This window comes from Psammomys obesus, unplaced genomic scaffold (genome assembly GCF_907164565.1).
Source record: "Psammomys obesus unplaced genomic scaffold, mPsaObe1.curated_primary_1811, whole genome shotgun sequence".
In the NCBI taxonomy this organism is placed as follows: domain Eukaryota; kingdom Metazoa; phylum Chordata; class Mammalia; order Rodentia; family Muridae; genus Psammomys; species Psammomys obesus.
The window spans coordinates 2,285,141-2,307,365 of record NW_026585626.1 but is presented as its reverse complement, the minus strand read 5'-3'; the positions used below and the strand labels follow the sequence as shown (position 1 = coordinate 2,307,365).

At 44.3% G+C, this 22,225-nt stretch overlaps 1 protein-coding gene across 1 annotated transcript in view; it reads right to left on the bottom strand.

The window, feature by feature from the left end:
- Window positions 1-22,225, bottom strand: part of Tnfrsf21 (TNF receptor superfamily member 21) — a 74,307-nt gene that overhangs the window by 44,368 nt on the left and 7,714 nt on the right. Inside the window, exons 2-3 of the mRNA XM_055612196.1 lie at window positions 8,210-8,861; window positions 6,292-6,786 (exon numbers count right to left, since the gene is read on the bottom strand). Coding sequence (XP_055468171.1) covers window positions 6,292-6,786; window positions 8,210-8,861 — 1,147 coding nt within the window. The remainder of the gene's footprint in view (window positions 1-6,291; window positions 6,787-8,209; window positions 8,862-22,225) is intronic.

Sequence of the window (22,225 nt, the reverse complement as noted above, 5' to 3'; positions counted from 1 at the left end):
CCGCATTGGCACCAGTTAGACGCAACTACGAGAGCACACAGTTGGATCCTATTCTCAGCTACCCCACTGCCAAGGGAGCTTATGCAGACATAAGAGAACAAGGTGACTTTTCTGAGATCCTTCCACACTTCCTCAGCACAGTAGGCAGCCAGTTGTGAGAAGACTGTTTTACTGTCTTTTCCATTTCCATTTTACTATATTTTTCTCATACACTTGTGAATGAGAAAAAACAAACACAAATCAAATGAAAAAATATTATTTTCCGTGTATCACACATTTATTTCACTTTATTTGTTTGTTGACTCACTGTGTAGCCAGGCTAACCTGAAACTCATCTTGATGGCCTAGAACTTATAGCAATGCCGCTACCTCAGCCTCTCAAGTGCTGGGATTACAGACATGAGCCTATAGGCCTGGCTTTATACTGATCATTTTTAGAAAATGTTTATTTGTTTAAATTACATGTATACAGAGACATGTGCATGTGAGAGTAGATGCTCACAGAGACCAGAGATGTTAGAGCTCTTGGAGTTGGAGTTATATATGGCTATTACAAGCCACTCCGGATTCTCCAGAACAGTGCGAGCCTTTAACCACCGAGCCACCTCTCCAGCCCCTTCCTTTTTATTTTAAATCAAATGGAACTTTTGTATTCCCACCCACACTGACCTCACTATCTTGGGGTTATAATACAAAAAGAAATCTATTTCCACAAAATGACAAAAGAATGATAATTAGAGCTCAAACAATAGACTCATGTTGTTATGACAGCTTAACCTAATAATAAAATCTTAAGTAGGTTTCATAGACAAAAAATTCTCCAGGGACTTACTTACAATCCCAAGTGCTGAAGTGAATATACTGCAAGAAACCACAGCCCCTTCAGCCTGGCAGCCACTAATCTTTTCCGACTTTGGAAAGGAAGGAGGCTACAGAGTACCTAGCCTCAGAAGGTATAGCTCCCAGCTCCAACCACAGGACTCCACAACAACAGGACTGCAGGACTGGAAACATCGACTTTAGAAAGCGTGTATCAACGGAAGACAGAGAGGTAGAAAGCGATCTTTACAGCGTGAAGACAAGAACCAAAGACCGACCTTCAGAGTGCTGAGATCCAACAAGGCACACAAGACCCCACGGATCATTGAGACGCAACACAGCCATTGCAACCATAAGCACACAGCAGTAATAGTACCTGCTCAAGACTGAGCCCTTTATGGTTACATCACAGAAATAGGAAGTGACGTGAGCCCTACTCCCTTCCTAAAGATCTGTTTATTGACCACTAATGGATGCTGTGGGAGGGGCTATCATTTTCTTTAATGGGAAAGCAGCTAGAAGGCTAGTTAGATAGCAGAGGGCGTACCGAGAGAATGGAAGACTGATTCCAAGGTTAATGGTGGGTGGAATATAATCACAAAGCATTATATGTATTATGAAACTGTCCAGTAATAACAATAATTTTGTAAAGAAGAGTCCAGCATATCTGTCTCACAGTGGGCAGGGGTAAAGGAGGTCTCACAGGACCTCTGACAGAAAACTCCAGGACATTCAGTCCTCATGCTCATAAGCTATTCAGTGTGAACCAGGAAGAGATCTTACGAACTGCGATAATCGGCTGCCGGAGCACAATGCAGTCAGCTCAACGAGGCATTGTTCATGGAGAACTCGGTGCACCTGCAGAGGCTCTTACTGAACAGAACCTCTCTTTGTAATAGGATTTTACCTGCTTGCACCCTTGAAAGTAGCAATTTGGAAAGAAAAGGCCTTCCTTAGAGAGACACCTCAAACATAAAGATCTCAATGCAGAAGCCCCAGGAAGGCAAAACTATGGGAAGGGCTACCTACACCTGACAAACACAAGTGAAAGACACCGTGTTGAAGTGATAAAAGGGTGTAACTGGGTTGGGTTTGATTTTATGCTTCCATTCCTTTTTTTTTTTTTATTTTATTTTTTATAAAATAGGATATGGTTGTAAGGACACAAGGCATGTCATGAGGTTAAAAAGAGCTGTAAGGATTTTGAAGCTCAGGCTGGTGAGATGGCTCAGAGGGTTAAAGGCCCTGAGCATTAAGCCTGAAGACCCAAGGTTCCATTCCTGGGGTCGACATAGAGGTAGGAAAAAAGAACTGACCTCTGGAAATTGTCCTCTAATCTTCACATGTGCCCTATGGCCTGCGCGTATCCCAACACACTAAATAAATAAAGTAAGTAAGTAAGTAATACATTTCTTAAAAAATTTAAGAAAGTTTAAGATCATAGTAACAATATGTTGCTTTCTTCTCCTAAACCAGCCTTTATTTCTACAGCTTTCTGTGTTCTCTACCACTTTAAAACTACGCCTCCAAAACACAGTTTATAAATGTATCTAATCACAAACTATAACAACAACTATTGATGGATAAAATGATCCTGGAATGATAGTTCTAGATGTACATAACCTTGAAAGGTCAGTCACATTACAGTTAACTACAGGGGCAACTTAAAATAGGATCCTAGTCTAGCTCTTCTACTCAAGAGAAAAGGTTTCCATCCTAGGGTAAGAAGGGGGCTCAATGGATGGAGTGCTTGAGGATTGGAGTTGCTATCCCCAGCACCTATGGAAAAGGCAGCTGGTACAAGGCCCATGTGCAATCTCAGCACTTAGTTGGTGGAGATGGAAGACAGCAGAGCAAATGCTCGGGGCTCAGTGAGAGACCCTGCTCATTAAAGAAAGTGGAGAGAGGTGGAGAATGACTCCTGATGTCAACATCTGACCTCCACATCTAAGTGCACACATGTTCATACACATGGCCACAAAAGTACCCACCTACATATAAATACAAATATACACACATACAAACAGCATACACACACACACTACATAAAAAAAGTTCTTTCTATCACAAGCTTTATGGATATGCTGGTTAACTGTTTGTTTGTTTGTTTGTTTGTTGAGGATATATTTTGGTGTTTTTGTTTTGTTTCTCAATTTGATAAAAGCTAGAGGCACTTGGGAGGAGGGAAGCTAAATCAAGAAAAATGTCTCGGGGCTGGAGAGATGGCTCAGTGGGTAAGAGCACTGTCTGCTCTTCCAGAGGTCCTGAGTTCAATTCCCAGCAACCACACGGTGGCTCACAACCATCTATACTTGGAGCTGATGCCCTCTCTGGTACGCACGTGTACATGCAAGATAGAGCACTCATACATAAAATAAATAAGTCTTAAAAATAAAAAATAAAAAAAGAAGAAAAATGTCTGTATTGAATAGGCCTGTAGAAAAGTCTGGGAGGCACTTTCTTGCTTAATGATTGATATGATGTGATTGATGATTGTGGATGGTGTGCCCTCTGGGCAAATCATATGAAAAAATCAAGCTGAGAGAGCCATGGAGAGCAAGCCTGTAAGTAGTGTTCCTCCATGCCTTCTGATTCAGTTCCTGCCTCTAGGTTCCCACTTAAGTTCCTGCCCCAAATATCCTCCATAATAACTGTGACATGGAAGTGCAAGCCAAACAAACCCTTTCCTCCCCAAGTTTCTTTTGTTTGTCATAGCAACAGAATGAAAACTAAGCGCTGTGCCAACACGAAAGACAATGGCGTGTATACAAAGTACTGTTCCGATGCTCAGTTTACTGAGGTTGGAAACTACAAAAATATTTTATGAAGAGAATATCTTTATTGTTAAGTGCACTCATTTATTGAGGGGCGGTTCATGAAACAATTTGCAAAGTTTATTTTGCTTATTGGGTATATGTGTATATACATGTGACGTGTGTTATACGTTACTAAATATAACAAGTTAATCTATAATCCATACGCTATCATGTAAAATCAGTGTATGGCTTCAGAAGCAAAGAACAAATGACACCGAGTAAAATGTTAAGCTGGACATAGTGTCACATGTGTGTAATTCTAGCATTACAGAGTCTGAGGCAGGAGGATAAGGAGTTCAAGGGCAGCTCTGGCTACATGGTGAGTTTGAGGGCAGCCTGGGCTAGGTAAGACACTGTCTCAAAACAACAAAAGCAATAATAAGCATAAGATCAACCTAGAATATAGGAATTCACAGGGATATAGGTATTCCTTACTCTCTCCACACAACTTCTCTCAAGTTAGAATTAGGCACACATAGGAAGCTTTTTAGATGTTTTTGTTAGAAAGATGCACGGTGCCCGGAGGGTGAAGCTTCTCCAGGCACCAGGTTTCCAGAGGATTGCCTTAGTAGGGTTTACGCAGGCTCTCAGCCAGACTTGTCCAATCAGCAGCCCAAGGGCCACAGGCATCCTGGGTTAGCTGTGAAGACAGCTCAGCACACTCACAGGTGACAAATTCGGGCTGCAGTGTGAGAAGGTTGGACAGCCCTGACAGTATGTACCAAGCACAGTGCTGCCACAGCACGCCACTGACCATTCTCCCAGGTCACTAAGGGAAGCAAAATAAATTGAGTTTTAATGTTTCCCCTCCACTTTCTGTAATTTTTTTTTTATTATTTTACAAAAACTAGGGAAAGTGTGGGTTACTAATGAATAGAGGGGAAGGCGCACAAAATCCTACCACACTGGAACCTTTATTCACTCTGGCATCTTTCCTTCCAGCCTCTGAAGGCTTAAAAGAGCAGAGACTATTTAAACTACGTAGCCTGTCTGTTCCTTTTACCTAATATAAATGTCTCTTTGAACTAGATCAAAACAGTCCATTGTACATGCATACTTTACCATTTACCTAGTTATTTCCCTTGAATTGGTACTTTATTTGTTTGCACTGTTTATGGTCCACAAGGCTAAGTTAAATGGTTATGAGGTTAGCCTGGCATGGTGTCCTGTACTATAATCCCAACACTAAAGAGGCTGTCACCAGAGAATCAGAAGTTGAAGGCCTGCCTGGCTACAGAGTAGGATCCTGTTTAAAGCTACCCTCCTCTCCCCACAAGAGAACATTTATGCTCACTGTGCTTACGTAGATAAAAATCTGTTTATACCTCTGTGATAGAGTCCCAAAAATAGAATACCAGACCAAACAGTATAAGCATGTTCAGCACGCAATAGAGAAGACTGAAAGCAGGTGGTAGGAAGGTGAGCACACACCTTTATCTGTAGATGGAAAAGGAAACATCTGAGTGGGATTCCCAGAGCCTTCACTCAGGAAAGGAAGTTGCGACCACAGCAGGGGAACAGAATTACTGCCTTCAAGTCAAGCTGAGCGCAGAGACAAATAAGTACTGTAAGCTATTTTTGCTCTCAAAAGAGAAAAGACCAAAATATTCCAGCCTTTATCAGCACACAGAGTCTCTAAGTGAGGGATGAAGGATAGCAGCCTCACACAAAGATAAACCATCATGCTGTGGTGTCTATCACCTAAAAGGCTCCCTGGATTGAGTGAGATCCTAAACATTTAGGTAGGAAGGGTGTGTGGGGTGTGTGTGTGTGTGTGTGTGTGTAAGGAATGTGTATATATGAAGACACAGATGAAAAAGCAAGGCTCACATCTAAACTTTTCAGCCCAGCAATTTAGTTTTAGACTCCCCCCCCCCCTTTTTCCCCTCTGCCCTGTGGCATAGAAAAGGGAAGTGTGGGTTGGTAAGATGGCTCTGTGTGTTAAAAGCTCTTGCTACACAAGCCTGAAGGAAAGAAGTGACTCCTGCAAGTTGTCCTCTGACCTCCACATGTGTTCCACTGATAGCATGTCATGTCACAGACACACACACACAACCCCCACACACAAATAATATGTTTAAAAATATATTTTAACAGAAAAAAAAGGGATCCAATAGTAAGAGTGCCATGTACCTGAACAATTAGCCCCTTGTTTGGGCGAAACCTCTATGAATTAAATTCCTTCTTTTGCTAAACGACACAGTTAAATACAAAGTCCCTCAAAGTGACTTGCAGGTCTCTGATTCTACAACATTTTCCAATTTCAATAGTGCCAGGGAAGGAAATGGAAAGAGGGGATTGCCTCTGAATGCATTATTTGTAATAGACAGTCAGATCGTTTTCTAGAACACCCTGGATCCAGAAGCACTTGGTGAAGGAACGGGACTACACAAACTATGGATCTTCCACCCCTTTAGAAAACAGGAGTGAGCTGGGCAGTGGTGGCACATGCCTTTAATCCCAGCACACTTGGGAGGCAGAGGCAGGCGGATCTCTGTGTTCAAGGCCAGCCTGGTCTACAGACTGAGTTCCAAAACAGCCAAGGCTACATAGAGAAACCTGTCTCAAAAAACCAAACCAAAGAAAGAAAGAAAGAAAGAAAGAGAAAAAACAGGCTGAGAGCTCTAAAGGTGCGAAGCAGACAGAAGCAGCTCACCATGGCCGTTGCAGTAGTAGATCCACTTCTCCCGGTTCTGAGTTGGAGTCAAGGCCTTCTTGAGCCCTGCCTTCTCCACGATGGCACTGGGGTCCTGCCGAGGCCCCTTCTTGAGAGTCCTGGAGCTCTTTCGGATACTACAGACCACTATCAGCACCAGCACCAGCAGGAGGAAGAGCACAATCATCCAAGGCAAGTGCTCATTGATGTCGAAATGCTTGTGTGGGTTCTGTCTGGGGTGGCCCCTCTTGGGAGCCTTAATGGCCGTGCTAGACTTCTCGCCAGTGGCCTCCATGGACGACGGTAGCAGCTTCAGGATGTGTCTGTGGTGGGGGCCTTGCTGGTGGGTAACTTGGGGTGGGCTTAGGAGGGTCTTGTTCATGCCTTCCTTCCCACTTGTTGAGCTTGTGTTGTCAGGAACTGTCCCTTCCTGGATGCCACTTGGTACCTTTGGTCTAACAGAGGCAGTAGAGTTGGTTTCTGTTGAGTTCATGCCTAGAAAAAAAGAGTAAGGAGGGGGGAAGAGCTTTTCCATATTTGGGTGTCTACACATTCTCTCCTGTCCCTTGTCATCTCCAAATGAGAGCAGATGATCAAAGAAGAGATGGCTATTGGCGTTGAAGATCAAATATTGCTTTGCACATTTTCATAAAGGTCCTAAAAGCATCTTTATATCAAAAAATAAGATCTGAATAGCTAAACTCTTTTTGTACCCAGAACACGGGCATCTTCAAGGAACCAATATTTGAGCTCTCCTAGACTCTCTTAGACATCCTTCTCTAGACTTCAAGTTCCAAGTGGACAAGTGTACAACTGCCTCTAGTCAAGCCTCCACTGATTGGATTACGCAGGGAATTTGTTTCCATTCAAATCCTTTGCTCATTCTCCTCCTCCTCCCTCACCTTTAGTTTATTTCATGACTCAGTGGTGAAATATGACTAAGATAAAGAAACAAGCTCAGACTCAAATCTAACTCTGTACAGCAGGCTGATAAATAAAGTAGGGCTGGACTTTCCTGGCTCCTAGCAGCTCTATCCAAGATTACACAGGGTTGGGGCTGGCTTTGTGAACTTCTTTCTGAGACATTTCCACAATTCGTCCTCACAAAAGAGTGTGAGGGATGGGAACTGAGAGTCTCCAGGGACAGAACCTGGCCTGAGTCAGTCCCCAGAGCTCTACAAACCTGTTTCTTCATTTCAAAATGGTGGGTGTAAGAAAGGGCTCCCTGCCATTGAAGGCCAGAAATCATAGCAGTGTGCTACGAGGCACAATTTAAGGTAGCTACTGTCTCATCGAAACTAAATGCAATAAAAAAGGATATGGCAAAATCTGAACTTCTGCCTGAGTGTTGACTGCATCGCTAGGCAAACAGGGGTACCAGATAAATGAATTAAGTCAAGGCCACTGGAAAAACACTGCCATTTTTTTTTCCAGGTGTAAGGGCTGGTCACATTTGCTCAGGTTTAAATTTGCTTGTTTTCTGAAGTTTCTAGATATAATGGCACACTCTCTGCTTCTGTTTTTGCTTACTCAGGATTAACTCCAGGTTGCATAGCTTTTTAATCTGAAACCTTAAACACTTAAAACTCACTCACTCGGGCAAGTTTGAAGCCGAGAGCTGAAGGGGTTAAGTGATTTACATAAGGTCACAAGCTGTCCTTATTTCTCTCCATTCTTATTTGCCAGTTTGATGTAACCTAGTTTTTAGGTATCTGTCTCCTCCTAATAGAAACCTTCTGAGTTTAAATGTTTCTATTAAGTCCAAAGAAGCCAAATTTAATTAGCCACAAAAATGAAGGCTCTCTCCTCCAAGAGATGACTTTAGATTTTGCAAAGTAGAGAAAACATGTTTGGTTATAAGCCCACTGTACTGGGCTCAAAGCCTTCCTCAAGCGAGTAATTCATGAGGTTAAGTTACCTTGGGACTCATAGGTAGAGGGAGGGACATCGTGGGAGTCCATGTGCTCAGGGTGAGAAAAGATAGCTGTTCCAGGGGAAGGTGAGATTGTGCTGGAGAAGGACAGGCGTGTGCCACAGACGTTGTCTGTCTCCTTGGTCCCCGGCTTGACCACTGCCAAGTTCTGACCTAGACAGTCTGTGTGGGCTTTGCATTTCATCACACTGGAAGGCACATCCGAGAAGGTACCCCGAGCACACTGCTTGCACCGAACATCCTCATTCTCTGTCCCTTTCTTCCGCACACCCCAGCCCACAGGGCACACCGTGTGGGGAGCGCAGGTACCGTTAGACTGATACATTCCAGGCGGGCAAGTGCATTCTCGGTCAGTCAAGGCCGCACAAGGTAATCTCTCAATCATCGGCCATGGGCATGGCTGGCTACAGTCATGGCATCTCTCTATGCCGTTCTCGTGCCTGGTAAAGGTCCCCTCAGGGCAACTGCTGCAGACCCGCAGGCTCGTGTTGGTACAGTGCTCGGAGACATACGTTCCTGCCGGACACTTGTCGCAGGTTAGCACCTGGCCAGTGGTCCGGTCAACGTGGCGGTAGGTGCCAGTGAGACTCAGGGTCTTTTGTTCTGGCTGAGCTGTGGTGGTGCTGAGGAATCCAAGCTGAAAGAAAATAAGAGAGGCTGTCAGATAGGAACGGAGGAGAAAGCAAAGCACCAGCAGTGGCAACAAAAACTGTCATCATCGCCGTTCAAGATCTGGCTGGTACCACACCAGCTTGACATCAGAAGCAGGGAGGCGTATGCCAAAGCTGTCAGTTCTACAGCACCTGCGCACCCGACGATAAACCAGGCATACTTCCGGCATTCCTGGTATGTTCATTATACTGTAGAGCTGATGCTCTTAGAGTCACATCCTGTCTCTCCAGTCTCTGAAGGCCACAACTGATAGGTGCACATTCCTGCAGGTTGCCACTGAGGGGTCTATGCCTTGTGCTGGGTCCAGGAAGAACAACCCAGTGACACATCATGCATCAAATAAAAACTTCGACCAGCACGTCAGAGTTACACCAGTTTCCTGAATAAAACTTGGACCTGTCAGCTGTGGTGGCATATGCCTTTAATCCCAGCGCTTGACAGGCAAGAGCAGGCGGATCTCTGAGTTAGAGGCCAGCCTGAGTTCTAGGACAGCAAGGGCTACACAGAGAAACCTTGCTACAAAAACCAACAGCCACAAAGAGCTTAAAGGGCTGTAAGTCCTGGGACACTGAAAATGGTGGTGGAAAGGAGCAGAAAGCGAAGACCAGTGTGACAGCTTTCCTGTGGCCAGGAAAATGGAGGGGCCCTAACCACCCTCAGTGAGATGGAGAAGTTTATAGGAAAATAATGGCTGCCTTGAGCTACCAGCTACAGCACAAACTTCTTCTAGATTTACAACTACGGGGACACCTAAAAGAACAAAGCAAGAACTCGTACAAAGTGCTAAAGAGTTTCTGTCTTCTTAGCATCGAAACTCACTCAGGTCTCTTCCTTCCCAACCCCCACATTGAAGTGAGGCCAGGGCACTTCCTCCTTACCACCCCTGAGTGCTCCTCCTTACAGCTTACTAGATATACTTGGTTTTTCCTTAGTCTGAGGCTGAAAAAGGGGGGGTAGGGGTAGGGGTGGTCAGGGGGTGGATAGTGGTTGATTTTCTCCTTGAGAAACTTAATTTCATCTAAGAAACTGAGAAAGAAGAGAGCCTGCTACTTGGTGATAAGTTCTGCGTCTTTCAGGGTCTGGCTTTGCGCTTCCTGTCCCTGCTCCTTTCACGGGCACAGGGAGCCTCAGACACCCTCTTCTGAGCCAGCGGATGCACTCACTGGGTGGAGAAAGCCATCTGTCCGATGGAACCCAAGCATAAGATTAGAGTAGTGCCTCCTCTCCTCCATCTCAGACTCGGGCATGTGCATCTGGGGAGATACGGAACCTCAACACCAGGCTCCCCCACCCAGGACTCAGACCCCCAGAGCCAGCCTGAGCGTACATGTGGCTGACTGCCCATCACCCCAGGCGAAGATCCAGGCTTGCACTCTGAGCCGGGATGGTAGGTACTGTGCCAGTCCCTTGATGTCTGACTTGTCAGGGGTCACATAAAGGTGTACAACAACAACCCCCCCCACCAATCCCATATCCCCTGTACTCTATACCGCACTTTCTCTTTTGGGACTTCTTGATTTCTTGGAGTAAAAGGAGGTTGCTATGTTTTAGTTCGTTTTGTAGATAATTTGTTTTGAGATAGGGTCTCACTTTATACTTTATGGCCTCAAACTTGTGGCGATCGTGACTCAGACTCCCCAGTTGCTGGGATTCCAGGGATGAGCCACTGAGCTGGGCTAATTTGTTCCCCCCCACATACACACACCAGTATGTTTTGTTGATACAGGGTCTCGATATGCAGCCTAGGCTGATGTCAAACTTGCAATCCTCCTGCCTTGCACTCCCAAAGGCTAGGATTACAGGCATGCACAACCATGCTTGGCGGATTTATCAGTTCTTAAAAGACTATAATATTGACCTATAAATTACCTCATGCTGCAGTCAGCAGTTCTATCTCCAACAAACAGAATAAAGCAGAGTGTGAATTAACTGTGTTTGGTGAAGTGGAAGGAGGAAGAAACCAACGAAACAGAAGCAAGCAGTGAACTGGACAAAGATCACAAGGCTGCCTCTTGGCCAAGGAGCAATGGGAGGTAGGCTCCAGGCCCCTTGTTTCTGTCTCAAATTGAGCAGCTCTGCTTTGCAAAGCCTAATCAGGCTTCTGAGTGAAGGTCTGTTTAAAGCACAGCTTATTGTTACTCAAGCAAGAACTACAGGGGCCCTCAAGTCTCTTCTGATTCCAGAGTCAATGGCTAATCCCACTGTGGAGAAAAAAAAAAAAAACAACAACCTACAGAAAGCATCTCACTGATTGCAGCTTCCTCCCAGAGAGTGTGATGGATGAGGAGGCAAAGGACACCCAAGAAAAGCTGTTCTCCTAAGACCTTTCAGTCAACTGAGAAGTCTGTATCTAAACTAGAACTTTTCCACCAGGTGTTAAAGCACTTGCCTGTAATTCCATCACTGGGGAGACTCAGGAGAGAGGAACACAGGGATCCAGACCAGTCTGGGCTACACAAAGGGACTTCATCCCAAAACAAAACAGTATCCCTGTGTGATGGCACATGCTTGTAAAACCAACACTTGAGAGGCTGGAGTAGGAGGATCAGCAGTTCAAGGCTATGCTCGGCTACATGGCCAGTTTGAGACTAGCCTGAGCTACCTGAGGACACACCTATAAACAAACAAACAAACAAACAAACAGTGCATGCATCCACCCATACACGCAAGGGCATGCACAAACACACATCACACACAGGCACACTAGCTTTTCCCTCTATCCATCTCTGGGCAGAGATGATATGAATCAACTTAAAAACAATATGTAAAGATAGCTGCTACACATGCACACACACACACACACACACACACACACAAATTAGTGAAAGTTAACACTAGTTAAAAAACAAAACAAAACACTAGAACAGGGAGATAGGTGCAAGACAGTGAAAGCAAGAAAGCTGATGCTGGATCCATTCAATCAAGACCCTTGATTCCCCCATATGTATAGACATGGAAAAGACAGGTCAGAGAGGTCTATCACAGTCTAGGGCCTTGGATACAGCCCTACAATTGCCTGGGAAGAGTAGGGAGGTGGCTCAGAAGTTAAAGCATTTGCCACACAACATGGAAACAGTCCTGGAACCCACGTAAATAGCAAGAGGGTACAGCGGTATACCTGTAATTACAGCACAGAAATCAGGGGATCCCTATTGGCGAGCTTGGTTTGACAGGGCGCCCCTGCCTCCCTGGGTAGGATGGACGTGCAATCAAGGATGGTACTCAACATCAACCCCAGGCCTCTGCATGCACACACCCCCCACACACACACACAAAGGAAAAAAATAATAATAATACTACCCAGCATAATTTTGGAAACCGCTTTCCTAGACCCCGTCTTATCTCTGAGATCCTTGTGAGTTTACAACAAGGTAAGGGCATTCTTTCATTTGGCTGTGAGTTTTCTTGCCTTTGAGCTGAGTGGAAACGGCCCCCAATCCCATTATCAGAATCACCTCCCCTATCTCTACCGAACCCGGCACTTGTAATTACCTCAATATTGTTCTCTATTAACATTCTACCACCCCCCCCCCCCCCCCCCCCCCCAAAAAAAAACCCTTGTAACAATCCCACCAATTTGGAACTACAGATTCTCTGTGCAAATCGATTCATCCCCAGTGTCACCGTAGACGCCAGCGACCACATTCCCAGGCCCTTCGCTGAGCATATACACATAATACACAGTCCCTTGAGTCAACTTCTCCGTTCTCTTATTTAGGTTTGGTTTCCTGCGTCTAAAGGAAAAAGCCAACCATGCCGGTGTGTGATTTCTCTTTGACTAACTTCTGTTACTCTATCACCAAGATCTGTCTGGGTGCACACGTGCACTGCCTCGTTCTAACCGCTAAGCTTTCTCCAACAGAACAAGCACACGCTAGAGAGTTGGCTCAGCTGTTAAAGGCTAGCCTCGCAACCGACAGAATGGGTACGTCTTACTTTAGAGGGTCTTCCCTCCAAGGCCGTGTTGACCGCTTTCTTGCGTGTAGGTCAGTGTACATTTTTCTGTCTTGCATAACTAACTCCTTCCCCTCTGAATCAACCACAGAGCTCCTCTTCTCTTTCCTCCTTAAACCAAGTAGCAGACACAACCACACTGCTGCTCAGTCTTTTGAAATCCAAATGTAATCAATAACCTGAAGCCACTCCATTCTCTCACTCCTAACAATATAAAATGAACATGCATCCATAAATATGTATCTTTACATACATGCACCCATGGGTGGACCAGTCTAGAGTCAAAGGAGGGATTGGACAAAGATTCTGAAGACAGGAGGCATACATATTCCTACCCAACCTGTCGCAAAGTCAACAGGATGGACTCAGCAGGTTGGACTCGTAGTACTCAATCAACTGTTACCTGTGTGTTGTTGATTTTGCCGGGTCTCACCATCTACATAGCCTTTAAAACTGTTCCTAGGCACCCGGAGGCCAAGCAGATGAGCAAGCGGCCTATTACATTTCCTGTTTCTGTCCATCATATTAGCGCATAATTACATAGTGTCTCCTAATGTTGGTTGGCGGCCTCGTAAGTGTATATACTTATCTTCCCTTAATGGTTACAAGCACCTCAAGGCCAGGGACTGCCACACTGACTACATTTCCTCACTTGCTCAACTACCTAAATGAAGACTAGGAAAATAATAAGCAAAGCATCCTTCAACCCAACATGCCGGCTGTTCTTATAAACAAGCTTCCTAGAATCCAGACACTGGTGTAGGCAGCACTCACCGCTACTTCCATGCTGCTGTGGAAAAGCTGCACGCCTAGGACAGAAATCTCAGTGGCCTACTGTAGCATTCGGTCTTTTAAATACACTCTGTGCCAACTCCCAGCACTAGCATCCAAAGAAATACAAATATACAGAGAGCAGAAGCTCAGAGAAAACCCCAGGGCTCCCCCACGATCTTGGTGAGCATCGAGTTTTCTCCCACTTTCCACACCCACTCTAACTCAATCTGATCCTTTCACACCCAGCTTAGAACTCTCACTTCCCACCTGACATCCGGTGAAAAAATCTTCCAGAGAGACAAGACTTCCTCCTGGGGTGCTATCCCTGCCTCCCATTCCCAGCTGAAAAGCCCTCCTCTGTTCTTTTCCCTATAGGGTTGCCATCCTTTTCTGCTTGCACATTTATCTACTTATGTGTCTTCCCTGGAACCCACAGTGAAGAAGAGCACATAGACTCAGCGCCCACTCACTGGACCACACAACCTCATTTCCTTTTGTGAAGAGAAGGGATGGGTTGATGTGGCCCACTGATACTATCCAAATTCTCAAGGACCCAGTTCGTGGACTACCCACCCAGCAAGGACTTGCTGACTAAAAGGATAAATTTGCAGACCACAAGTAATAAGAATGAGCAAGTTAGAGGACAGGGTTGGAGGAGTTTGCTGGCAGTGAAAAATCCCCAGACTTCCACAATGGTGCCATAATATTAACTAAAAATCTAAATAAAGCACCCTGGTTCCCTTCAGCATGAAAGCAAAGAGTCCATTCACCTCCAAAGAGCTGGAAGACATTTTACTCTCTCTTAACAGAAGTACAGTTGGATTATAAGAATTGGTTTCTTCATGATATTCAAAATAAAAAGCTAATATGCTAAAGGGTTCAAATATTTCCCTCTCATTTAAAAAAGAAAGAAAATTATACTTTGTGCTCAAGAGTATAAGCAGCATAAGGAACTTAGATTCTCTCTGTGTTTAAACTGAAGTCATTATGAAAATTTCATTTATCCAAGAACAAACTCACTTCACCAACAACAATGGATAGATGAGGTAAATCTCAGCATGCTGTCTCAAACTGCATATTCGGTAAAAACTCTACAAGTGCTTACTGAATGATTTGAAGCTTAAAAAAAAGAAAGAAAGAAAGAAATGTCAAGTGGAAAGCTTGGGTTACACGACTCTCTGTGAAGGCGTCCACGGCCTCATCCTGGTGGCCTAGAACACACCTATGATGTGTCACCTGCATTTTACAGCACAGAGATGGACCTAACTGAAGACAAGAAGCACCCAGATGTGTGAACACACGTCAGAACGTTGACATCTGCTTGTTCTTCAGCAATTCTCCTTCCATGACCTCATCCTTCAAACAAACAAGAGATCCCTTGTAGTTCAAGGGTTACAACAGGTTCAGGTCATTCACATTGTTGTCTGTCTGTCTCTCTCTGTTCATGTGTGTGTGTGTGTGTGTGTGTGTGTGTGTAAGCATGTGTAAGTGTGTTTGTGTGTTTGTGTGTATGTGGTGAACATCTGTGTCCAGGTGAACATGCCTATGGGAAGGCAGAAGGAGGTTGAAGAGTGTCCTGCTCCTTTGCCCTCAACTTTCTTGCCTTAAGACAAGGTTCTCTCATTGAACCTGAAACTTCCTATTTCATCTAGGTTGGCAGCCAGTAAGTCCCAGCAATCCTCCTGTCTCCAGCCTCCACAATGCTAGGGTTACAGGTGCACACAGGCCACATCCAGGTTTTGACATGAGTGATAAGGATTCAAACTCAGGTCTTCATGCTTGCACAGCCAGCATCTTACCCACCGAGCCATCCATCACCCCTGCCCCAGATTTATGTCACTTTCATTCCCTCTCAAGTTCTAATAACACTTCAATGTGAAATGAGCAAACTCAACACAGAGATAGACCTGCTTTTCTTTATTAAGAAGCAAGAAAATTGTTCTGGAGTTTGACACATTTTTTTTCAATGTTGTATATGTATAATTTTTTTAAATAAGAAATTTAGTTACTGTAGAGATTGCAAGGTAATCAAGTTTCTCTGTGAGGATGACTATAAAATATGCTAACAGATGACAAAGGGTAACAGTCATGGAGAACTGGGCAGTCGTTAGAATTGTTGACTATTTTATCTGGGGCATCATTTCTAATTTATCATATAAAGACACTGTATGGCTAGAATTCCCCGGATTTGAAGCAAGGTGGGGGAGGGGGGTAGAGGGCATGCATAAAAAGGAACACTTCAGGAATAAAATTTCCACAAACCACAGACAGACAGAATATTTCCAGTTATGTTATATAAACTTAGTTGGCTCTCTTATTTCCTACTGCCCTCTCTGATAAGGAAAAAAGGAAAGCAAAAAGGAAGAAGGGAAGGAGGGAGAGAAGGATTGAGAAAGAGAGAGGGGGATAGAGGGAAGGATGAAGGGAAGGAAGAGCCAAAGCAAAAGAAACAGCAACTGTTTTCTTTTGCTATAGAGAATGCCAAAGCCAGAATGTGCTGACTGTAGGAACAGAATGAAGCAAGCTCAGGGGACACGGGAGAGGAAAAAAACAGGGTAGATTTTGCCCAGGAGCTGTTTTCTCTGGAACCTGCAATGCAGGAGACAGTCTGCATACAGCATTCAGTCACTCGAACACAGAATCATCTCCCTCCATCACAGTAGCTATCTCTCTGCCCTGTGCTTGCTGAGAGGTGCCAATAGGGTAATAAATGAAGTAGTATTATATAGACAACATAGGAGAAGATGGAAGGAAGTTGCTTCATGCTGACTGGCATGTCTGGAAGAGCGTATAAACCCAGGCAAAAGCCACTTTTCCTGCCAATGCAGCAACTGAGGCTTCCAAGTATAAGGAAATCCTATCTGAGCCTAGACTGTACCACATAGACCCTGCTCTTTCAGGTATTAGCTGGATGTGATACCATGATAATAAGAAACACAGATTTGGTCTCTCTCCGTGGTTCCCATCACCTCAAAGCAGGTGTTATTAGGATGTTCTGTATGTTAAATGAGATGACCAAGGCTGAGGTCTCTGAGATAGCTCCACCAAGATGGAGTCTCGGGGTCAGAAAACATGAGGCTTTTAGAGACAGCTTGTCATTCCAGCTCCACCCCAATCTCTGGGATGGGGAGAGGGGCTGAACATTAAGTTACTCACCAATGGCTAATGATGTAGTCAATCATGCCTACATAATGAGTCCTCCATAAAATCCCAAAAGGACAAGGTTGAGAGAGCTCACAGCTAACTGAACAGGTGTAAATATCTGGAGGGTAGTGTGTCCACAGCGGTGAGTTCACCGAGCCTCTTCCATGGCTGTCCTATACATGCCTTCTTCTGTATTCCTTATAATCTTTCTATAGAAACTAATGCTATTCAGAAAGTATTTTCCCTGAGATATGTGAATCCATGTTCACAAGTTAACTGAACCCTAGAGGGCCATGGAAACTCTGATTTGTGTTCAACATGAAGCACAGATTACAACCTGGGTTTTTGCTATTGATGTTTGAAGTCAGGATGAGTCTTATGGAAGCAGGCCTTCCAACCTGAAGCATTAAATACTACCTCCAAGCAAACAGGGGTCAGAAGTGAATTGAGGCTATCTTGTTAGTGTCAGCTGGACAATCCTGTTTCTAGTCTGAGAGGCAAATCACTTTAAATTTCTCCAATCCTTCTATCCTGGAAGTGGCTCAATCCTCCAAGCCTCTACCTCTTCACTTGTAAACTGGACAAGGCAATAATAACCACTGTTCAAAGTTGTTTAGATAATTAATGGTTCACACAAAAAGAGCCCAGAGAACATTGCTGCGTTAATATTAGTTTGGGAAGTTATCACCCCGCCAATTTATTATTTTACTATACTTTAAGTTCATTTCCTTGAGATTAGACAATCTTTTTAAAAAAAAACATTTCAATTATGTCGCAAATATATGACTCCTGAGATACATAACAAAAATTTGAGATTTTTTTCCTTTTATTATTTGTGTTTTATTTGTTGTGCTGGAATTAAATCATGGCTGTGTGTGTGCTAGGCAGGTTACATTTCCAGCCCCTAAATTCTAGATTTTTTTTAAATTCTAGATTTTAACAGAATGCCACACACCTGTAGTTCTAGCACTCAGGGGACAGAGGCAGGAGGGACATCACAAGTTCAAGGCGTACTTGGTCTATCTGCATAGTGAGTTCAAGACTAGCTTGATGTACATAATGAGTTCAAAGCCAGCTTGATATACTTAGTGAGTTCAAGGCCAACCTGGTATACATAGTGTATTCAAGGTCAGGCAGGGATCCACAGCATAACCAGATCAAAACAAAAGAAACAAAAACCGGCAGCTAGGCGCTTGTCTGTGTATGTGGTGGTAGCTGCCTACTGACATGGTTGTTCACGCCTGTGATCCCAGAAATTAGGATGTAAAGGCAGGAGGATCACAAATTCAAGGTCAGCTTTGGCTCAGGTCAGACACTGAGCTCCTATTCAGGCTGATTTGCATAGGGAGAGTCTTTCTCAAAAGCCAAAAGTTTGCTTATTTATTTTACTTAATTTAATAAAAGATTATAATCCCAAGACATACTTCTCTGGGCACAGAACATACCATAGTGGTTTGCTTTTAAAGCATATGTCAAGAGAAAGACGAGAAAAACAAACAAAGGCTATTTTTCAAAATATATTTAAAAAACAAAAACAAAAACAAAAAGCCAATTCTTGAGGCTCTGGGGTTGATGGTCAACTTAGAGTGCTTACACAAACCCCTGAGTTCCACCATCAGCACACTGTCATCCCAGCACTCAAAACGGAAGCACTTCAAGGTCAGCCTTGGGTCAGCCTAGACAACCCGAGATTCTATCTCAAAGTAAGTTAGTTAATTAATTAAAATGAAATAAATCTTGGTTTATAACAAATTAAAAAACACAAAAGAGAAATAATTTACAATTAATAATCTCACTTTAGATGCCCAGAGCACAGTTAAGTAAGGGTTTTTCAGAGTAATTTTCCCCAGTTGGGTCTCACACGATATTAACACCCTGGTCCAGACTTGACTCCATCCCCTCCCATTTTTTTGCAGCCCACAGGCTAAACAATGATTTTTTTAATATTCTGAATAGCTTCGAGGTGAGGAGAAATGAAAAGAATAACATATAGTGCCAGTGAAAACTACATGAGATTCAAATTTCAGTGTCTACAAATAAAGTTTTATTGAAACAGCCAGGCTCATTCTTTGAGCCACTGTCTAGCGATGCTATGTCTACACAAAGGAGGAATTAAGTAGTTAGCACAGGTATCTTTCCATGAAAACACTGCCCAGCACTTTACAGAAAAAAGTTTACTGATACCCTAGTCCTAGAGTTCAGAAAGGACTCCTTACAGCTTTTCTTGGAAAGGTACAATTATCATAGCAAGCTATCCGGTGATAGTCCAGGTGACTCCACTGAGGAACTGCCCGACAAGGCAAATCGGCTGTGTCCAGCACTCCCCTGTGTGTTTACCCACGAAGCCTTTCCACACTTACAGTGTGTACAGCTATCCATCAGAACACACCAACATCCAGAAACGTCAGCCAACAGGGCCAACAGTCAGTCAGACAATAACATCACAAAATCCAAAGTGATGGGGATCCTTTGTACTTACTACCTGTCAGAGGATGAATTCCTAACAAAATGGGCAGAAAGCAAGAAAAAGAATATTCTCAGAATTAAAAAGGGTTGATAACACAAGCTTAATTTTCCATATTACTATAGTAACATTAAAAATGGGATATAGTTCTTGTGAGATGGATCAGTGGGCAGAGGGGCCTAACACTGAGCCTGACAGGCAGGATTTCTACCCAGAGGACCCACAGACCCCCTAAGTTGCCTCTCCCCTCCACCCGTGCACCGTGGCGTGAAGATCCCCACACTCCGCACACACACAATACAAACAGATAAATAGAATGTAGAAGATCCTATTGAATAGAATGTAAAACAATGTCATATATCGCTAATAAGAACTTATAACCAGAAAAGATAAGTAGAATTAATAAAAATAAGGTTCCCATAACATCTACATAATGGTAAGACACAAGTCATTAAAAGGCAAGCATCATGCAGGTGTGTCCCTAGAAATGCCAAAAACATCACTGAGACGGCCAAAGGTCCTTACATATCTGAATTGAAAAGAGCATAAGTAATTTGCAATGATAAAATCCAGGGCTGGCAGGTTCATGGGCTAGAAAGCACATTTATAGGTGGCTGGTGGCATTCTGAATTGATTGTCTTCCTAAAAACAATCTGGCAGTCTTCAGCGAGGACCATAAAACCACTCATTCGCTTCCTCTGACCTGGCAATGTCACTTGGGGAATGCACCCCGGGGGAAGCAACCTATCAGGGGGCAGAGCTTTGGAGTATATGGAGATGTCTGCGCCGCCGAATGCTGGGCAGGAATGAAGGCACCTCTAACATCTGGCGACTGTTGCGATGCCTCAACACACTTGGAAACTGCAGAGCGTCAGCTGTTTTTTAAACGGCAAGATAAAGACCTGGGCCCGTGGACACGTCACAGATGCCACGAACTTTCTCAATAAACACCTCAGCCCGCCCCTCCCCCAGCCTGTCCTTCCCATCAACAGACTTCAATTTAGGAACCCAGGACACCACCGGTAAATTCCCGAAAATTTTAACGCTGTCATCTTCACTGACACTATCCCAGGACCGTGATCTCCACCCTGTGAAAACATCTGGCCTCCTGCTTCCAGGATTCCTTTCTCTAACCCAGACCAGGCTTCCAGATCGACCTGAGAGCTGAAAGTGGAACTCAGTGATAGAACATTGTTCAGCATGTACAAGGCCCGTTCTATTATCCACATGAGAAAACGGGGTTTGGTTTGGTTTGTTTTTTTCTTATAGTCCGTGGCCTGATGCCCACATGGACTGGACTCAATGCAGGGAGGTGGGAGACAGTGAGAAAGTTGGATAAGAAAGGGGTGGGGGTGGATCTGGAAGGAGCCTGGGAGGAGTGATAAGAACCAAAACACACTAAACAAAATTCTTAATTAATTAAAACTTTTTTTTTGTTTGTTTGCTTGTTTGTTTTAATATTTGCAGGTGGCAGAGATGCCCAGTGGTTAAGAGCACTTTGCAGAGGACTGGAATTTGGTTCCCAGCACCCAGTCTCAAAACTGCCACTAACTTGAGTTCCTGGGGATACGACACCCTTTTCTGGCCTCTGAAGTCACCTGCACACACACGCATATCACAAACACAACGCACCCACACATACACACAAATAAACAAATATATGTGGCTTTAAAAAAAAAATCTTTCAGGCCATGTTGTTTACGGCTTCTTTTGCACTGAGTGATGTCGTCACACCTTCAAGGGCCCCACATGAAAGTCTGCTGCTCCCTCTTCCCACCAAGCTTCCATTTCACAGAGCCCCAGCCATGGTGGCCAGAGGTCACAGGACACAGATTCCGCCTTACACTTGGGCTTTTCCACAGTGTTCCCTTCCATGGAGATTCTTTCCCTTCTGCTTGATGATGATCACCATAAAACATCCTCCTTTCTATGACCTGAAAGGGGAGACCAGGGAAAGTGTTTCCCTTCTACACACCCACGATCTAATCACACCTGTAACCCAATCAGATGTTTCTTACATTTTAGTAAACTGATGAAAACCTCTGTAAGGGAAATAAAAATAAGTACGGAAAGAAAAGTGGGCCATAAATAAGCGTGAACACACTAGTTAGACTGTTCTCGAAACTTTTGTCACCTTTGCCTGCGAGTTTTCTTGCCCCTTCCTCTCCCATTCCTTGCAGAGCAGAGCCAGCATGTCTATACTGAAATTAGACCGTGGTCTTGTCACAAAGGTTTCTGAGAGACAAGATTCCAATCTTTCCCAGGACTAGTAATCAAGTAATTTCCTCCCAGCTTTTGTCTTCCTCTGGTCTAATAAGGCTACAGTCTACAAACAGATACAGTTAAAGCTCGTTTAATCAGTACAGCTCCCAACCCTCCTCAGAGTCAATGCTCCGTACAGTAGATGAAGATCAAAAAAGAGACCCACAACCGGTCAGTGGGCAGAGAATAGGAGACTGTGCCATGCTCAGCTCTAGATGGGACCTCCGAGTCACACCCCCACCCCACAGGCTTCAGCATGTCACAGAAGAGGGGAGGAGAAAAACTGTAAGATCCAGAAGGATTCGTATGACCATAGTGAAACAGTATTTGCTAGAAATGCTGGGCCGCTGCACACATGAACTCACAGTGGTTGAGACAGCACACATAAGACCTGTGCAAGACCAAGCCAGCCAAAAGCTCGCATGGACGAGAGAGGGAGCCATAAAGTCTTGCCCTTAGCTGAGGAGCCATGGGGAATTGATGGCTGTCTGGGGAGGGAGATTCCATTTTCTTCAGGGCTGGGGCTCCGGGCAGGCTGTCCATCCCTGGTAGACGGTCCTCCACTCATGCACATACAGGTAGCATGGACTCAGCGGGTTCAGAAAAAGAACACATAAAGTCTCAGGAGAGTGAAGTGATGGAGGTATTGGGAGAAGTTGGTAGGGGAGTGGAGGGCTCTGGATTTGATGGAAACATATCATGTGCATGTATGAAGCTCTCATTTTTTTTTT